The sequence below is a fragment of the Squalius cephalus genome (genome assembly GCF_949319135.1).
Source record: "Squalius cephalus genome assembly, chromosome: 2".
In the NCBI taxonomy this organism is placed as follows: Eukaryota; Metazoa; Chordata; class Actinopteri; order Cypriniformes; family Leuciscidae; genus Squalius; species Squalius cephalus.
Genome location: NC_137123.1, coordinates 31,030,388 through 31,050,377, shown reverse-complemented (window position 1 = coordinate 31,050,377; position 19,990 = coordinate 31,030,388). Strand labels below are relative to the sequence as shown.

At 36.0% G+C, this 19,990-nt stretch overlaps 2 protein-coding genes across 4 annotated transcripts in view; one reads left to right on the top strand and one right to left on the bottom strand.

Moving 5' to 3' along the window:
• Positions 1 to 100: 100 nt before the first annotated feature.
• Positions 101 to 18,020, bottom strand: cd99 (CD99 molecule). Of its 2 annotated transcripts, XM_079852567.1 has the most exons (14): positions 17,653 to 18,020; positions 15,277 to 15,312; positions 10,254 to 10,316; positions 10,060 to 10,089; positions 9,761 to 9,802; positions 8,723 to 8,749; positions 8,515 to 8,547; positions 8,139 to 8,186; positions 6,990 to 7,070; positions 6,257 to 6,292; positions 6,085 to 6,108; positions 2,665 to 2,772; positions 1,664 to 1,714; positions 101 to 1,077 (listed from the first exon to the last, which is right to left on the bottom strand). In XM_079852567.1, the coding sequence occupies exons 1-14, from the start codon at positions 17,711 to 17,713 to the stop codon at positions 1,049 to 1,051; spliced, it is 669 nt and encodes a 222-aa protein (XP_079708693.1). In that variant the 5' UTR covers positions 17,714 to 18,020; the 3' UTR covers positions 101 to 1,048. The 2 variants fall into 2 exon arrangements, with proteins under 2 accessions (XP_079708693.1, XP_079708694.1); XM_079852568.1 differs by lacking the exons at positions 101 to 1,077; positions 1,664 to 1,714; positions 2,665 to 2,772 and adding an exon at positions 4,359 to 5,459 and having other exon boundaries at positions 17,653 to 17,950.
• An 840-nt stretch (positions 18,021 to 18,860) lies between these two features.
• dhrsx (dehydrogenase/reductase (SDR family) X-linked) overlaps positions 18,861 to 19,990 on the top strand; it is a 58,827-nt gene continuing 57,697 nt past the window's right edge. For both annotated transcript variants that reach the window (XM_079852547.1, XM_079852546.1), the window contains exon 1: positions 18,861 to 19,360. The gene's annotated coding sequence lies outside the window, so the exon portion shown is untranslated. The remainder of the gene's footprint in view (positions 19,361 to 19,990) is intronic.

Below are 19,990 nucleotides of genomic sequence, written 5' to 3'. Positions count from 1 at the left end.
TTGAACACTGAAAATTAAATTAAGGAAAACAATCTCGGCGCCGAATTAAAGATCAAAATATGCCGTTACTGTATAAGCAACACCAAAATACAGAACAATGTTCTAAATCTAGGAACCAATGGCTTTATTTTGGGAAGAACAACCAAATGCATATTCAAAGAAAAATAGCCAAAAAACAGGAAAAAGAGCAGACAGACAATAAATCATCAAGGCTCGTTCTGTAGTTCATATTTCAATTAAACACATTAAATGCAAGTTGACTTGTGCGTATAAAATGGCCAGTCTAAAAGTGCAGTACATTTTGCTTTAGCAGTATTTACAATGGCTAAAACGGGTTAATAATGAGAAGGAAAAAAACAAGCTTTTACCTTTTAATCTCAAATGATTATTTTCTATTTTAAATGAATTTAAATATAGAAAATGTAAATGATAAGCAAGTTAGCATCCCATAATTTTAAACTCATTCCATGTCAGTTTTATTTTAGTTGGCATTTTGTCACCAGTCAATTCGATATTCATCAGCATACATCATCATCATCTTGATCCATCCATCCATTGTCTTATTGTAAAAGAAGGCAGTCTATAATTCAGATTACGCATGTAATGTTAGAACGAACAAAAATAAACAACTGATGCATTCACCTGTAAACAGACAGCTTGTGCTTTACAATAGCAAGTCCCTTATGCAACTTGCAATACTTCTACAAAAATAGTAACACATTTGTCCATTTAAAGTGTAGTATCTTACATTGGCACTTGAAATCCTAAAAGACCAATAAAATCATATTTTTGTGTTTTTTACAAGTGACATATTACTTCTACCTCTTTCAAAGATAAACACATAGTCAAGAAAAATGTTGAATACAGAAAAAAAAAATGCATTACAACTTAGAGAATCTAATAAAAAATAAAATCAACACAATTTTTTTTTTTTTTTAAATTAGCCTTAAACCAGCCTTTCATATAACAGATGTTTCCCACAGGGTTATAGGCTCTCCATAACTGGACATGCTAGATGTTCTCTTTCAGTGCGCAGATCCAATTGCGGTTACGATGAACGGAGCAGGTTGCTGAGAACTATGGGGGAGAAAAGAGTAAATTGTTATCTACTTGGTAGCTGCATCAGAAAGCATGAAATCCATATAAAAACAAATTATCATCTTTTAAGAAAATATGTAAAAAAAAAAAATACTACTTTTCTGAATACTTAATTTGAACAAAACTCTATGATTTAATACTGATGACTGTATATAAACCACACACACACACAAAAAGAAATGAATTGATTCAGCAACAATGCATTAAATTGATCAAAAGTGATAGTAAAAATTTTTGTAACAAATGACAAATAAATGCTATTCTTTTGAACTCGCTATTCAAAGAATTATAGTTTCCACACAAAAAAAAAAAAAAAAAAAAAAAAAACAATTAAGCAGCACAACTGTTTCTTGTGCACCAAACCAGAATATTAGAATGTTTCCCAAAAGATCATGTGATCATTTTAACTTGGGAAAAATAAATAAATAAATCATACACTACCATGACAAAATTTGTGGTTGGTATCCATGTTAATTGATTGAAACAAGCACAAATAACTTTGCATATGACGTGGGGTCAGAATTACATTTTCTTAAATTCGCTATGTTGGCACTATCATGCTTACCTTGTGGATCAGACTGAGTACCACGGTTTTTGCCACTCTCTGGATCTTCCCCTATAAGAAAATGTACCCTTTAGCTTATCCCATGAAACAATTTTGGGTGTCAGTTTAGGTATCTTTAACTACTATGTACTAATATTTAAATAAATAATTTGTAACAATGCACTTATTGTGTACATACATGTGTTTACAATGTACTTATCTATTTTTTATAAAACCTGCATCTAATTACAGTTGAAATTAATCTCTGTAATTACATCTACAATTACTCTGTTGACCTTTCCCTTAAACCTAACCACCAAACCTGTCCCTAAACTTACCCGTATCCCACCTCAATAGCAGCAAAAGTGTTTTGCAAAACAACAACTACTTTGTACTTATTTTTGTACTTATTTATGTAAGCGCATAGTAACTAAAGACACCTAATATAAAGTGCGAGTCAATTTTGTTTATGGTATTTTGAAAAATCAGTTACTAAAGTTCTATGGTAACACCATTCACACTTGGACAAAACACTGCTACTTGTGTTGTTAGCCTTTTTTCATCATTCTCTCAAAAAACTCGACTCTGGTGGGACTCGAACCCACAACCTTTGAATCACTTCTCTAAGTGTAGCTTAGAAGTCCAATGCGCTATCCATTGCGCCACAGAGCCACCTGTTGAGGCCTCGAGGGCTTTTGTAATACAAGCAGAGCAGTTAAACTGCCTGCCACGTCATGCGCCCAACCCCCACTTCCTCTACAAGAGCTGCTGTGTTAGTTGAGCTAAGGTTAACCATGTACTGTGGCTCCCGAAAGCATTTATATATAATTGTGGAACAAGTTATTAAAAGAGGTCAAATAGTTTGAGTAAAAAAAAGTATGTTTGTGAAGGTAAACAGCTTATTTGTGAAGTATTCTTTCTCTTCTCTTTTTGAACTGCTCAGATAAGCAAGCAACATAAATCAAAACCAAGCTAGTGCTTGTATAAGGATTCAGAATCCTGGATAGAAGTGTTGAACTCACCTCCTTGTACTTTGAAACACAGTTTCTTTTTCTGATAGGCAAAGTAACTTGAGGCGGCACCGAGCAGAGCAACACCCACAGAGCTGATGATGGCAGCCATGGTTCCGCCTGTGGGATCAATTTAAAGGGACAGAACACACAAGAAAAGAGAAGGACAAGGGCTAGTTTCAAATTGCTTCTGAAGTGTATAATACACATATTTTTGTAATGGCTACATCTGTTATTAGTAGGAGCTTGATGACAAAACTAAAGAGACATGGCCATTTAACAAGAGGACAAGCAAACTGTGATGTTTTTGCCACTAGGGGGTGCAACAGGAGTTTCCTATTCTCCACAGAACATTTGGCAAATGTTCCTGAACATATTGTTCTTCAACTTGACATGTGTAAATATAAGCAATAACAACTAATACAGTTTACAGCATGCATTCAAAATCATCCAATTGCTAAATAATGAAGTTTATTTAACTCTCTTTGGTCAGAAAGAGGAGGTTCATAACATTGGAAGTAGTTAACTAACTATGTATCTGACATTGTGCAATTTTGATTAACTAAATTTAAAATGTAGTTGTGGAGTTGCTCTAATATTGCTGTGTCATGATACGGTGTAAACATGCTGGGTGTTGCCTGCATACACCCATTTTTGTGTATGCAACCAGGCATGCAGGAGTTCACCTGACTAAATAAATAGAGGTTTCCAAACTAATGTTTGAAGTTAACCTCCTACAAAATACTGTAGTTTCAGATCTAAAGCTATGCAGATTTACCTCCCTAAACTTTAGGCAGCTAGATAATATAAGAGGCAACTGCTAGGCCAGTGTTCTTCACAGATGCTTAATACATTCTTACCATGCCATTGTTGGTGAGATTTACCCAGTGAGATATGCTGACAATTAAAATAACTGGTCACAGACTATATGATATGAATCAAACAGAGGGAATTCTCACATTTCACTTTATTAAAAGGAAAGTGAACACAAAAAGTAGCTAAAATGCTTAAAAAAAAAATCAAAGATGACAGAGAAAATAGCCACTTCTGTGGAAAAGAAACCAGACAAACTTAAGAAAAGAAAAAATGTGAGCCTGAAATACTACAATTGAGAACCAATACATCAAAACGGACACCAAACAATACCAATGTTAAAGGCATCTATCATGAGAAACAAAACCAGACAACACTGAAATATTCAATAGATTAACAGCAGTAAATGCAAACTACCATGCTCTTACAATAGGATGAATGCCTGCTATGTGGTAAATAAACATTACAATAATGTGCGTGGAGGGGGAGGGGGATCAGCTAAAAATGTTCTTGTGTGTGTGTGTCTAAACAACTCTTAACCACTATGAAGATCCTTTTGTGCGATGGGAAGTTTCTAAAGGTTCTTCATGGAAACATTGATGCCAATAAAACTACATTTTTAAGAGTCTTTTTTTAGACGAAACATCATTATCTGGGGTAAAAAAAAAAAAAAATCCCTATAGCGCCTCTGCTCTCTTTGAGATTTAGGATGGCATAATCCCTGCTTGCGCTAAAGCTTTCAGTTGTGACGCACACAACAGGGCAAAGATTTGCCAATTTCAATCCTCTGGTACGTCTGATACGTCAAGTAAGCCTAAAACCAAGTTTTAGTCAAAAGAGAATTGTGCTACAATGTTTCAACCTCAAATGTTCTTTTTTCAAAAAAAAAAAAAAAAGGTAAAAAGATGGCTTCCATGAGCAGAGGAAAAGAAAGCAAAGTAATGGAATGCTCAATAGCCTTGGGGTTAATTCCACAAAACCGAGCGGAGATAAGAAACGCCTTCTCAAACCCATTCAAAACCAGTCCCACTGCTAGATCTATTCATTGGCAAAAAATCTGAGGATATCCTATGTATCTGCAATGTGTCAACACAACAAAAGGGATGGTAAAAAAAGACCAGAAGTCATTGAGGATGTCCTGAGGAAAAATATGGACATGGGATTCACACCCCTCTTTTTGATCTAAAATAACTGAATCACTAGTGTATTATCTATTTCATAATCAGAATTATCATTTATTTGTACACTCTAACAGATTCATAACAATCAAAAATACACTGCTGTTCAAAAGTTTAGGGTCAGACTAAGTAAGCTTTTTTATGTTTTTGAGAACAAGTATCTTATGCTCACCAAGGCTGCATTTATTTGATCAAAAATACAGTGAATATATTATTTGCAATTTAAACTTTTATATTGTAACATTTTAAAATGTAATTTATTCCTGTGATGCAAAGCTGAATGTCCAACAGCCATTACTGCAGCATATCAGAATGATATCTGAGGGATCATGATGACACTGGCGATTGATGTGGTGCTTAAGAAACATTTCTTAACACGCACTTATTGACCCCAAACTTCTGAATGGGAGTGTATAGGCTTTTAATAATCCTTACCAACATAAAAAGAAAGCAGTCAAACCAGTCAGCAATACAATGAAATTAATTCCGTATTGCCAAATTTTCAAAACCAATATGATTAATCTTGATCATGACCAAATATGCATCTCATCCATAAACCATGAGCACCAGCAGCCCCAGCCTTAAAACCAAACCATGTAAACAATGTTTAAAACCATTTCACCCCAACACAAGCAAAGAAGGGTACTATACAAGACATTTAGAGCTCTGCCTTTTCCTCCGTTACATTCAGAAGTCCCCGAAACTGCTCTAGCAGGGGCTCTACTACTTGTAAAAACCCGGCAATCCAGACACTGAGGCCTTCTGGTATATTATCGCCTAGCATCTTGATAAGCTGGAGCCACTGCTGGTTTAGATCTGCAACAACAGGCAATCGAAGCAGAGATTTAGGGCACAGCCAGTGGCAGAATGAACAGTCAAATCTATCAGTCTTCAGATACTAAAAGGCACTGCACATGATATTCACCACCCATGTACTATTCCAACACAGAAGAAAACAATCACCTAGTGGAAAAACCTCAACATGACTGCCCACAATAATTGTTTGTGTCTGTTGGACCGCCCTGTCCTTATGCAAGAAATGTGTGACAGTTAGTCATCAGACTGCCACTGTTTCCATGGTCTCACTCAATATTTAGAGTGAAACATTTTAGCTTTTTGTGGTCACTCATTCTTGATAAAACCCCCCCAAAATAACAGAAACTAAAACAGAGGACATGCTAACTCCACTGAGAAAGACACCATTGGCAAGTAAACAAAGCTTCTGTCAGGACAAACAGCTAGAAAACAGAGCATGAGAGAGCTGAAACAAAAACACCAGCCAGAGGCACTCACTCATGTCGGCTTTATATTTCAGTGGACAATTTATCCTTAGGTAAACTCCATAACAGCCTTCATTTTGTGACCGACAGTTACTGCAGACAATTACTGATAAATGTAACATTAGTACTATTTAAATAAAATTAGTGCAAATAATATTTACCTTGAGGTTGTTCAGAGGCACCGCCTAATGAGAAAATTACATTCAAATTATCACCCAGCAAATGAAGACATATTTTACTATTAAATATGTAAATGTTTTGTTACAGTAGATAAAAATAAACAATTATGAACCAGATGGTAAACATCTGGCATAAGTATAAGGAAATAAATACCGCTTTGATCATCATAACCAGGGTCTGCTCCTCCCCCTTTAACCAAAACCAAAAACCAGAGTCAGATTCACTCACAGCACTGATGTACTTCACAGACAGTACTGTACATTTAGTAACATATGTTACCAAGGTAATCGTGATTGTATTTAGCATTTATTCCAAATGGGTTAGACGTAAAGCTTATATTTAAGTCACAGAAACCCATATGGGAAAATATGGAAGCTTGTTTCAGCCACAGAATAAAAATTGCGACTTTTTATCTTAGACTTTATAACTCGCAATTGCGAGTTTATATCATGCAATTCTGAGAAAAGTCAGAATTGTAAGATAAAAATGCCTTTTTTATTTTTTATTCAGTGGCGGAAACAAGCTTCCATAGGAAACCCAAGCGAAGCATGCTGAAAATATTGAATGTGGAATAAGTTCCATGGCCAACTCTGTTGGTTCTATTTTTCTCTTAAAATTCTCTAAAGTAACATAATTATGGACAATGAAGAACATCTTTTAAATTAACGTTTTTTATTTAGAAAATGACTGCAAGTAGTTATGGTTATATGATGTTTGTTGGGAGATTTTTCCTACAATTGAATTGGGTGACATCTGTTTACAATTTAACTCTGGATTTGATCTTCTGCTATGAACAGAGATGCAAACTTCAAATTGAAGACAACTTACAGTACTAAATCAAGCTGAAAAACTGATTTAAAAGAAAGATGTAAAACTTGACACAAACCTCCACTTCGGCCTTTATCGGGCACGTATTCACCATCCTTATTCACATCAAAAAGGTCTTTGTCATCAAAAGATCCACCACCTAAATGAAAAATTCATGCAAGATTTCACAAGAATAGCAGTTTAATGGACATAAGAATCTAATTGGGTTCAGTAATCTTTCAGTCCCTCACACTTTTTAAAGTGTTGATTTACCTCAATTAAATGAGGTTTTTGAATAAAGACTGCTACCTAAGTGTATAGTGAATTTAAACAAATATTCCATTAATGTATTTTCCTTAAAAAAAAAAAAAAAAAAAAAAAAAAAAACCTGTCATCAACTTACATAAGCAATTTTGCCCCTGATGGACTTCACCAAATTTAAAAATGTGCACATAATCTATAATTGTAATTAAAGTAAAAATGTCAGTTTGTGGCTTTTTGTAATAATGTTAGTTTAAAGTTTATTTATAATCTAGCGTGTTTCTAAATGAAGACAAAATTCTCATTTAGAAGATCCGCATTTACAATTTGCATTTTATTTTCTCGATAAAAAAAAAAGAAAAAAAAAAAGATGACAATTCTGCACTCTTTTTCCATCCAATCGGTCACTTGTGAACACATTCACTAATTCCTATATAGTAATAAAACACAGCACACTATATATGGAATAGGAAGCGATTCACACAGTGGAAATATGCTTTCCATTGGGGAAATTCCTCAACACCTCAAGGAATACTGTGCTCATCAAGCCTTGCCACCAGAACTTTAATAAACAAGATTTATGCATGTTCCCTGGCTGAGTAATGTATTTTTTTTTTACTAATGCCATGCATTATAAAATAAATTACATAATTCTATGTACAGTACTCCAGTTTTATCTCTCTTAAACAGTAAAATAGACCCCAAGAATTACACTATTACCAGCTTTTTTTTAGACATAAGGGTGGTGCAAGACCCTAATAGATGCAAACAAACATGGGTAGAACTTTATTTTTAGTCCTGTTTTGCATGTACATACAGTAACTAGGTACTAACCCTGAACCTAACCCTAAACCTAACCTTAACCAATGTAGTTACCTTATATTACCAGTACTTTATAATGTAACTACACTGTAAGCACACGTACTGTAAAATAAAGTGTAACCCAAACATGTTGGCAGAAACATACCAGTTCCTCTCTCTTTGGGTGGGACAACAGGTTTTTTGGGATCAAGATCTGTAGAAATAGAAAATGTATCTATGGTCATTCATAATTAATACAAATGAAGATATTTTGAAGAATGTTTTAAGGTTTTTTTGTTTTGTTTTTAAGAAAGCCTATGGCATGATGTTACTCATTGAATAGCACCTTTAAAACAGAACAGTAAAAAACTGTTAGCAATCGTAATAGCCATGAACAGCAGAAAATGAGCTAGTAAGTTTTAGCTTTACATTTTCCAGCTGAGTATCTATGAATATAGTGTGCCTCGAATGTAAATATATTGTAAACAAGACAAAAACAGAATCTACAATGTCCAAAGAAAGCAACTTTGCAACTTTTTTACCTGGATTTAATGCTTCGGACAGATCAAATTCATCTGAAAATGAAATCATAATGTTAATTTGTTTGCATTGCATTAGTAGGTTGATTACTGTACAAAAATAACAGATTTAAAAACATAATTAACCTACAATGACGTGTGTGTGTGTGTGTGTGTGTGTGTGTGTGTGTGTGTGTGTGTGTGTGTGTGTGTGTGTGTGTGTGAAGTTTACCTCCAAAATCAGATGTTTTCTTTTTATCTGCAAATACAATAAAAAGGAAATACACCTTACATTGTATTAACACACTCATTTACAAACAAGTAATAAATCAACTTAAATGAGCTCATTAAACTAAATGCACAATGGGTCAGTTAAACAAACATTACTACATAAACTGTTAACACTTTATTTTAAAGTGTCCTTGTTATAAAGTATACATGTACTTACTATAGTAACAGTAAATTATGCATTATTGAGTTACACTTTATTTTAAGGTGTCCATGTTATAGTGTAATTATACATTTAAGTACTGAGTAATAATTAACTACATGTACTTACTATAGGATTAGGGTTAGTTGCATATAATTATGCATGATTTATTGTTATTACTACAGTAATAACATGTAACTTGTAACAAGGACACTGTAAAATAAAGTGTTACCCATAATTGTATGCAACCCTAAAACAAACTCTAATCCTAACCCTATAGTAAGTACAAGTTATTCATTAATATTAAATGTATAATTATATTGTAACAACGAGACCTCAGAGGAACTCAACTTTTTTAACTTCAAGGTTCCACAACAATATTTGAAGACCCCACCCCCACCACCACTCACAATTTCTACCCAACAAAATAATATAGATCTTGGTAAAACTAGAAAGATGTATTCAAAATATCTTGATTTTTAGTTGTTTTAGCATCTTTTCAAATAATATCAAGTCGGGTTCGTCACTTATTTGGTTCCCCTAGAAACATTGTGGTTCCCCTAGAAACATCCGTTGTGGTCTATGCTATTTGCAGCGCGTTTCTGTATTTGGTTGTGTTGTGAACTTTTGCAGCGCGTTTCTGGATTTGGTTGTGTTATTTGGAGCACACGTGTGTTGTGAAACTGATGAAGATGTTTTCTTAATTTGCGGGTGTTTTTTTCTATTTGCATGTGTTGAGCTCTCTCGGCCACCGTAGCCCTCACTGTCTTACAATAAAGTGTAACCCATGAACTTTATGTACATAAAAATGACAAACACCCCAGCATAATGATTTCTTACCATCTCCTGATTTTGGGGGGACCACAGCAGGTTTTTTCGGGTCTGTGTACAATAAAACAATGCTCATAAAGAGATATTTTACATTTAAATACAGTAACTGAAATGAAATGGCCAGAAGTTGGACCAGAAGTTAACTAGGTTTTATAATTATTATTATTAAGAACCATGTCCTAATAAAGAAAATTACAAGATACTTAACAAATTCAGAGGGATACTAACATGCATAACACACACACACAAAAATATTCAAAAAGAGTTTAAAAAACGAATTGTGCCCATCATAGCCCACTCAGTCTTACCTGAATCGAAGGCATCTGTCAGATCAAATTCTAGAAGAGCAAGACAAAACTATAAATTAGGTAGCACTCATGTTAGTCATTCTACGTATACCGCAATGTACCTTAAACAGTCCATACGACTGTAAAATGATGTGCTCAAACATAATTCCATTGCTATATGCAAAACAAACACACACACAAAAAATTACCATTACCTGGATCTGAGTTTTTGGGTGGGGCTGGTTTCACTGCTGGTTTCTCCGTTGGTTTTGCAGGAGCTTAAGATCATAATATTGTTAATTTTTTGAAAATACAATATGAGTGACACAACGGAATAGTTAACACATAAACGAGGATCGAAGTATGGTATTCCACATTAAAAACATTACTTTATCCACCTTATTTTTTTACGTAAGAGTGTGTAAATTGTAACACACTCTTATGTGCTCACATTTGTAAATTGAATGTGCCTGGCTTCCGGTGTCATCCGTTTCCAGTTATTTTTAGATGTTCAAAAAAGCTTGTTATGCTGCTTGATATTGCAAACTGGTATTTCTTACCCTATTATTTTAATGTATTCTCATAATTATAGACACACTGGTTCGTAGCGCAAATAGTTTGACCATTTGCCGCACTTTATTCTTCTCATTATTTCCATATAGCGGCTAATGAATCAGAAGTCTCGCACATTCACAGAAAATAGCTTGCTTCCACGTTGAAAAATAAGGTGGACACGGGGCTTGATAATAAGGACTGCAGGATGGCCCGGGCCAGTGTGAAATACGCTCGGTACAGCTGATGGAATTGTCACTTGGCCGATCGAGCCAGTGCTGCGTAGTCACGAAAGGTTATCATTTGCACGTGTTTTTAAGTTCTGTCAATTTAAACATTCACGTGATTTTTAACCATTTAGATTCAAGCCCAAGAAGATGCGAAAGAGAACTCCATTCAGTACTCACGCTCTGTTTTCTGTGCGCCCAGTAGTGGTATTAATACATGTAACATATTATGTTATGTAATACCAGTACTACTTGCGCGTATGTTGTAGATCACGCAAACTGCCATTCTAGGAAACACACGGAATAAATTGATCATGGGTCACTACGAATACTGCATTAAAGGGATAGTTCACCCAAAAATGAAAATTAATACTTTACATATGGTAAAGCTACGTAAAGAGCTTGTATAGAGTTGGTGTATGTTAATTGAGCTTTATCTGATTACTGAAATGTTAATGTCAGTATTGTTTTATTTGGTGGAATTTCATTCTCTGTGACCATACAGTATCAGATGAATGTGTAATGTGAGTTTATTGAAAGAGCGTTTCACTTTTTGACATGAAGTCACGCTGCCAGCTATTTCAACACTGTGAAACAAAAAATTATTTATTATTGTCTTTGTTGAATTTGCAGATTGTACAGTGTGTGACAGAAATAAAAATGATATGTGCCACCAAAAACAGCCTCTCCTGTGTGTGCAACAGGACATAACTGTTCTCAGACCTGATTCTTTGTCTGGATGCAGTGCACTACATTTAGACATCCATATAAGGACTCCAATGTATTTACTGCTGCTCTATTTCTTGAATCCTCAACTAATCTTGAGACTGACAGAAATCCACATAGGGTTTGAATGTGATCACAGAGTTCTCAATGCAGCCTATCATGCACAAAATAATCTGTTTCTCTTTGCATTTGGTCAATACATTCCAGCACATTATTGTAAGTGTGTGTGACAGTAGAAATGTATGTATGTATGTGAAAGGAGAATGTAAGTGTGTGTGAGTAGAAATGTATGTATGTGAAAGGAGAATGAATGAGTGTGACAGTAAAAAAATGGATTTTGGCTTGTACGGCCCCTCATATATTAACATTAAGTGGCATGGCATCTTACTCACAGAAGCCATTTGCACATGCCGCTCTGCTAAGTGGCACATCTGGTGGCTAATTAAAAAATCTAATTAAATGTAATGTAAATGTTAAATTTACAAATCTGTATTTTTTTTTTCCCAAACATGTAGTCAGTTTGTGGCACATCTGTTTCTGAGTTGCATGTATGTGCAACTGCATGTTATGTAATACCAGTACTACTTGTAGATCACGCAAACTGCCCATTCTAGGAAACACACGGAATAAATTGATCACGGGTCACTACGATTACGAATACAGCATTAAAAGGATAGTTCACCCAAAAATGAAAATTAGCCCATGATTTACTCACCCTGAAGCCATCCTAGGTGTATATGACATTCTTCTTTCAGCCGAATACAATCGGAGCAATATAAAAAAATGTCCTGGCTCTTCCAAGCTTTATAATGGCAGTGAATGGCTGTATGACTTTGGAAGTCCATCACGCATCACCGGGGGTTAATAAAGGCCTTCTTAAGTGAAGCGATGTGTTTGTGTATGAAAAATATCCATATTTAAAATAACTAGCTTCCAGCAGACGGCTGTACGCATTGTTTTACGCCAAAAGAGTAACACTTGAACTTGACGCACAATGTTATGACGAACGCAGTTGCCCAGCCCTGTTTGTTTGGACAGCGAGAGGCGTCAATTTCCGTCATTACGTTGTGCATCAAGTTCAAGTGCTACTCTTTTGGCGTAAATCGATGCGTACGGCCGTCTGCCGGAAGCTAGTTATTTTAAATATGGATATTTTTCTTTCACGAACACATCGCTTCACTTCAGAAGGCCTTTATTTACCCACCGCTCGATGGTGTTTTAGGCCCCCAATGGCTCCTTAGAGGCAGCTAACCCTACCCATCCCCTTGCTGCCTGGAAGGCGCCGTTGGGGGCTTAAAACACCAAGTGCCTTTACCCACCTGAGCCGTGTGGAGCACTTTAATCATGAATAGATGCGCTTTGATGGACTTCCAAAGACATACAGCCATTCACTCCTATTATAAAGCTTGGAAGAGCCAGGACATTTTGTAATTTAACTCTGATTGTATTCGTCTGAAAGAAGAATTTCATATACACCTAGGATGGCTTCAGGGTGAGTAAATCATGGGCTAATTTTAATTTTTGGATGAACTATCCCTTTAACATTCGCATCTGTTACTTTATACCTTTATTTTTGCATGATGCTACGTGCACGCTGGTAGGTATCAGTATAAGTAAGTGTAGCATAGGCCAACGCAACATAAACCAAAACTTACAAGAGTTGAGTAAGATCCACGGGTGGTCTATTTGTTATTTGTTTGTGAGTTAGACAGGAGCAACCAAAACAAGAAATCAGAGTCTGATATTTGGTCACACTTTAGATTAGGGTCCAATTCTCACTATAATCCCACCGGTCACAATAGTGACTGTAAAAAAAAGTTTCATTTCTAAGGCTATAAAAATGTTACTAAATTATCTATCAATGCATTTCCAGCAGATATTGAAATAATAAAGGGTCTCAATGAAATATGTGCAGTGTCGCATGTTTACTGTAAATTGTCACATGTTTACTGTAAATTGTCACATGACCAGAGCTGTTTATTTCCTGTTTGCGCCAAGAGAAGAGGATGGCACTGGCAGCAAGAAAGCTCCCAAAGAAAAGGGTGGTAAAGTATGTTAACATAAAGATAGGACATAGATTTTTGGTACATATCATGTTTAAGGTGTCTAGTATTGATATATGCATTTGCAATTACTCAACTTTGTTTAATGTGGTCAAAGAACTCACAAACATGTCAACGGCAACAATAGTGACCGGTGGGATAACCCATTGTATCTACATACTAATACACATAGGCTAACTGTTCTACCTTACTATCTACCTAATTTTACACACAGACACACACACACACACACACACGGTCACGTCTCTTCTGATGTCTGATCTCCACACACACACACACACACACACACACACACACACACGCGGTCACGTCTCCTCTGATGTCTGATCTCCACGCACACACACACACACACACACACAGACAGACACACACACACACACACACGCGGTCACGTCTCCTCTGATGTCTGATCTCCACGCACACACACACACACACACACACACACACAGACAGACACAGACACACACACACACACACACACACACACACACGCGGTCACGTCTCCTCTGATGTCTGATCTCCACGCACACACAGACACACACACACACGCACACACACACACACACACACAAACACACACGGTCACGTCTTCTCTGATGTCTGATCTCCACACACACACAGACACACACAGAGAAACACACACACACACACACACACACACACACACAAACACACATACACAAACACACACACACACACACTCACACATGGTCACGTCTCCTCTGATGTCTGATCTCCCCACACACACACACACTCACACACACACACAGACACAAAAACACACAAAAAAAAAAAAACACACACACACACGCACAAAAACACACACAAACACACTGCATAGGTCAAATAGACCTATATTAAATCAATACAATTGGTTGATACAACACAGTATCCCACCGGTCACAATTGTGACCGATCATAAAACACACTTTTTCACACACTTTTCCATGAAAATTTCTAAAAATTATGATTGATTGTTTCAAAGGGATACTAATGACACATGATTTGGATATTTTTGTGTCTGGGAAAAAATTGGGATTAAATGGGTTAACTATGAAATATGAAATTAATAGTTTGTAAGGTAGTTGTTAAGTTTAGGTATTGGGTAGGATTAGTGATGTAGAATATGATCATTCAGAAAAAGGCATTAATATGTGTTTTATAAGTACTAATAAACAGTCAGTATCCTAACTAAAGCGTTACCTGAAATTCATTTAAATAAATATAGATAGGCATAGGCCTATGTGGTTAGTGGTTCTCATCTATGGCTTTAATATTTCACAATCAATTTGATGAAATTATGCAATACATTTATTATATAGAATTTTCATTTTTTGGTTAACCATCCCTTTATTGTTGTTGTGCATAGAAAACAGATCGTGAGTACTGAATTGATTTCTCTTTTTGATTTTCTCTTTTTTAAGAATATAATGATACATAGGTCAAAACAACAACAAAACTTTTTTATTTATTCATTTATTATTTTTTTGGTGGGGCCAGTGACAATTTTGGCAGGGTAAGTACAAATTTAAACCACAATTTGAAAAAAAAAACAAAAAAAAAAATAGGGTTGAGCCTTGTTTATATTATTATATTATTATTTAACATACAAAAATAGACATGCATAAAATGGGCCATATACAGTGAAGATAAGAGTACTTTTTACTTACGTTCATTATCATCAAAAGCATCAGACAGGTCAAGATCTGCAAGAAAACAGTTGTTATTTTAATATTTTGTTTAAACTAGAAACCATCTCTAGTGGCTCTATGGCCAGTTTAATCCCATTCAAAACTCAAGTTTAAAATCTAATATTTGAACTGAAATTAAGATGTGCAAATCTAAAAAAAAAAAAACTGGCCTAATGCTTCAAATGAACTTGTCAATAGAGGATGCATCCAGCCAATTCAACAGAACTCATTTGATTCACTAAGTCAACGTATATTATATCTCAGCATTAGACAGTCACTCCAAACACAGCAAAATGTTCATTAAAATAACAGCCCATAAATGTCTAATGAAATTTCAGAAAGAGTTCATTAACATTTCAAATTGTTACACTTGATCAAATGGAAATCAATTAGCCAGATTTGAGTTGACTTGTGCAATTTACATGTGGCTCCACATCTCAGTACAGAACCCAAATAAATGATGCACATCGAACTCAAGTCAAGCAACTCAAATGAGGTAAAGTAATTGTTTTCACAAAACCCATTTCCAAATATAAAGGCTATTAGCACTGCAGGAAGTCATTTTAAAGTGTTCCAAGTTAGTAACAAGTCAACAGCCGTCGTATTGTAGAAAGCATCTAATGCCTTTCCTCCTGCAAAATTACTCTTGTATGACCCCCAAATGGGAAGACTCAAAAAACTAGAACCATGTGTGTGAGAAAGAAATAAACAACTCAAAATAAACCAGTCTCGTTCCTAGAGGGTAAAAGAGCTGACTGAGCAAAATGATTGGAATTTGACAGTTCTATTTTACATAATAACTCCACCCAAATATATACTGTATTGTATACTATATTTGTGTGTTGTACTGGATTCACATTGTGACCAAACCCTCCCATCTCTTGGGATGACATACACAGCAAAACTAAACACAATTTTTTAGATAAATATGAAGAAATAGGCTATGTACACTGCACGACACGCGATGGCATGATTGTGATTTTGTGTTTGCCACACGCAACACCCCATCAGAGAGAGACTGCATCCTGTGGCTTATGTTGCTATGGGGATGTACTGTATTGTTTGCATAATGGTCTACGCACAACCCATGACTGATCATCATGACTGATGGTTGAGTCGGAACTGAAACCACCGATCCTTTCATCTGGGTAGATGTTTTTGCAGTCGACTTACATTGCATAAAAACTACATTTGAGAAGAAAGTTGCATTTAATGTTCAGGAAAAGTTAAGATTCAGGCAAACTTGAGTAATGCAGGTATTATATACAAAACTGTCAATGCATCATTCATAACAAAGGAGAGTGCCTGTGGACTAATAGACTCAATGCTTCCACAGAAGGAATGGGTCAACATCATGGGATCAAGTATTTTTAGAACACTGTGATCAAGGCAACTTAACTGCTGAAAATGAAGTTTGCTGTGGTTGAAAAGGGTTTTGCTGTGACCGTCAAAGTCTAAGATGTTATCTACTCGCGTGCAGCTATGGGAGAGGTGCCAAAAAAAGTTGTTTTAAGTGGTTCTTTCTATGTTTTTTCATTAACAACGTTAAGAATAAATGTATCGCCATTCATAAGCTTGCACACAAACACACACACACAAAAAAAACATTAATGGAATGGCATTACATGGCAGAATGGCACTTATGCATCTGCCAGTAACAAGCACTGTTAATGTAGGATTTACTGAATTTAAAGTTTGAACAAAAGACTTAAATGACAAGACAGTGTATGGTTTCTAAAGTTTGTTTCATTATTAAAAATGAAAAATCTTGCTCTGTGAGGCAAAGAGGAGCTATTACAGCCACACTATTTAAATGAGCATGCAAACTCTGCTTTTCAATGCGTTGCAACTAAATTAGACTACTGACATAAAACATATGAAGTTCGGAATAAATAAAATTGAAATTGGGAAGATCAACAATCTCAGCTTCTGTAGCTCTGCTTTAATTTTTGGACATACTTTTAAAAATGTTAAATTATGTTACCAAAACAATCTATCTTGGTTCTCCAGCCATTTTCCCCGTAGGCTGGTGAGTCATGCATGTGGAAAGAAATGTACCCATGTTCTTTGGCACTTCAAAAACATTCAACCCACTTTTTCTGTATAATGCATCAGAGTAAATAACTGCTCTAGTACACTACCAGAAAACTAATTTGAACTCCTCGCTTCGAATATAATTTAAGAGCGATTTAGACGAGTGACGACGTAGTTTATATGCAACAGGGCGTATAAGAGGCAAAAAGCGACGACTCTTTTCCCGTTGTTATTTTATGGATTATACCTACGTCAACAGTGCAAGAAATGTAACGAGCGCTGTTACCAAAACAAAAAGTAAACAGTTTAGATAGACCATACCTTGTGCTCTCGTTGCCGCAAGACTTGCCAGAATAAGTAAAATCCACATGTATGAAGTCATCTTGCTTTGAAAAGATTTAAAAGAAACCTAGTACAATGTTTTTCTCGAACATATGGCCTGTTTACAAGACTTGAAACGTTCCGGGAAAAGTAAAGTTGAGCAGTAACTTAAGTCCACTCGTCTGAGTGATGGAAGCGCGAACCAATTGCTATTCAACAGTTTAGCTCTCTATGTAGCCTAATTAGAGTGATGATTCAAAACACAGTGCTTGAAGCGGACGCGCCTCGACACGCCCTGTCTGCGCTGTTTGAGAGCGCGAGAGAGCTTCATTTTGTCCGAAGTGGATCGTATTACGACCAGAAGAAGGACAGAAGCCTATGGGATATCATTTTTATTTAGCATATGCCTTGTGGCATTTATTATATATATGCTACAAGGCATATGCTAAATAAAAATTATATATTAAAATAAGCAAGCCACATTGCAGATTAACAAACAATTTATATTTTGTTATACGGAGGGGAAAAAATTACAGAGGGAGTATGTTAGGCCTACATGCAGCATCTTTAGTGTAAAATTATCTGCGGAAGGTGAGAATCGTTGTGACACATTTATGATTTCTGCCACAAGATTTTTTTTTAAATAATTTATCTCCTCATTTTTTATTTAGCCTATCCATTCATTCATTCGTTGTATTTATTGTTTTGCTCAAAAAATCATTGGACATGCACGTGCCTAAGTTTGAGTGTGCTTCTATTTTTTTAATCATTTTTAGGATGGCAGTTGCGGTCTTTAGCATCCAGAAAATAGATTTATTACGCCATCTAGTGTTAAACAAAAGGTGTTGCAACAAGAGAAGCGCTTGCAGCATACAGCATGAATGCAAGTACAATGACAAATATTTCACCCTCTGAAAAATCACCTTTATCGGATATATAACCTCCGATATATAACCTGTCATATCGTCTTCTTTGTCGACGGCTTGGTGACAATACAATTCAAGGACACGTGCCTCATTTGTAGGACAAAACCCCTAATATCAAGAGCATCAGATTTTTTTCATAACCTATTGTCTTTTTAAAATACTTTTTGGAACGCAACTGGCTACATATAAAATACGTACTTAATAAAGGAGTTTTTGATTTTTGTTTTTTTGTTATATAGCCTTTGAATGATTATTTTATTTTAACATATGATTTAACACAGCCTATCTTTTGAGCGAGCAGTATTGGATGAGGGGTATCCTGAAGGGACCTCGGAGTAGCCTATTGTGCCCCCTTGCGCAAATGGTGTGGGAGATCACCAATGGATGAGGCAGCGCTCTTTCGCGTGTCATGTTTTTGAAGTGCCACGCGTTTCACTCTCGTTTCACTCTAGGTTCCCCACTCGGCACGCACCAATGCAGATACGGACCGGATCGGACGCTGCTGGCGCCTGAACGCGTATCCATCTTCATTGCGCTCACGGTGCTTTTCTCCAGCTCGCCGGTATCATGCAGTCTTTAATATCCCCAGTCACCAAAGCAATACTAGTTGCACTGTTTATTTTTGCGATCCTGCTCATTTTGTACGTGATATTATGGTATATATGTCGAGATGTGGATTGTGATCACGGAATTTGATTGACATTATTGGATGCGTCTTTAAGGACATGCTCCGGGTGTCCCAGCATTGGCACTGTTCAACAAGGGAGCAAAGGGTGACTCTGGTAAGTGCCTTGTGACTAACCAGTTTAACTCCAGGAATGAGATTTAGAGGTGGACAGCAGTTATAATTTGAATAAAGGATAGACTGTCCTTTTCCACTAACGTGTTGCGCTTCACTGGCTGTCGGTAACCATCGCAAATACCTGCTTTCCTTCCACCTGGTAATGTGGACGCACCAGTTGAAATTATTTTACATGTCCAATTTGAAGCTTTTAAACTAACCTGAAATCGGGGAGTCAAGGGACCCTATCTTATTCCATCCATCGTTTAAATTGAATTGATCTGCCATTTATGATAAAATAACTTTTCTCAATTAGTAAATAGCCTATGCAAAGGACTAAATCACCTTTCATGAATTCAGTTCTTTCTTTCCCACATAGACAGAGAGCAGATACTGCTGCACTGTGAGCAAAAATGACCAAGAAAAGTTGGCACAGATATTATACCAATGGCTCTCAATTGTTTTTAAAGCATGATATCTGTTGAGTGCCATCAGCTTATATTGCGAAGAGTTTATGCCTCTCCTTTCGTCTGTCGTATTATGATACACTAAAGCAAATATCTTACACCAGTTAATCGCACTGGAAGTTTATGGAATCCCATATGGCAAGCCTATTTAACATGCATTCATT

Excerpts from the sequence above, each read along its gene's own strand:
- cd99 (XM_079852567.1), bottom strand. The coding sequence starts at position 17,713 with ATGACTTCATACATGTGGATTTTACTTATTCTGGCAAGTCTTGCGGCA. Across the intron at positions 8,548-8,722 it reads GAAAACATCTGATTTTGGAG|ATGAATTTGATCTGTCCGAA; the intron begins GTAAACTTCACA and ends TTTCATTTTCAG. Across the intron at positions 1,078-1,663 it reads TACTCAGTCTGATCCACAAG|TTCTCAGCAACCTGCTCCGT; the intron begins GTAAGCATGATA and ends TCTCCCCCATAG.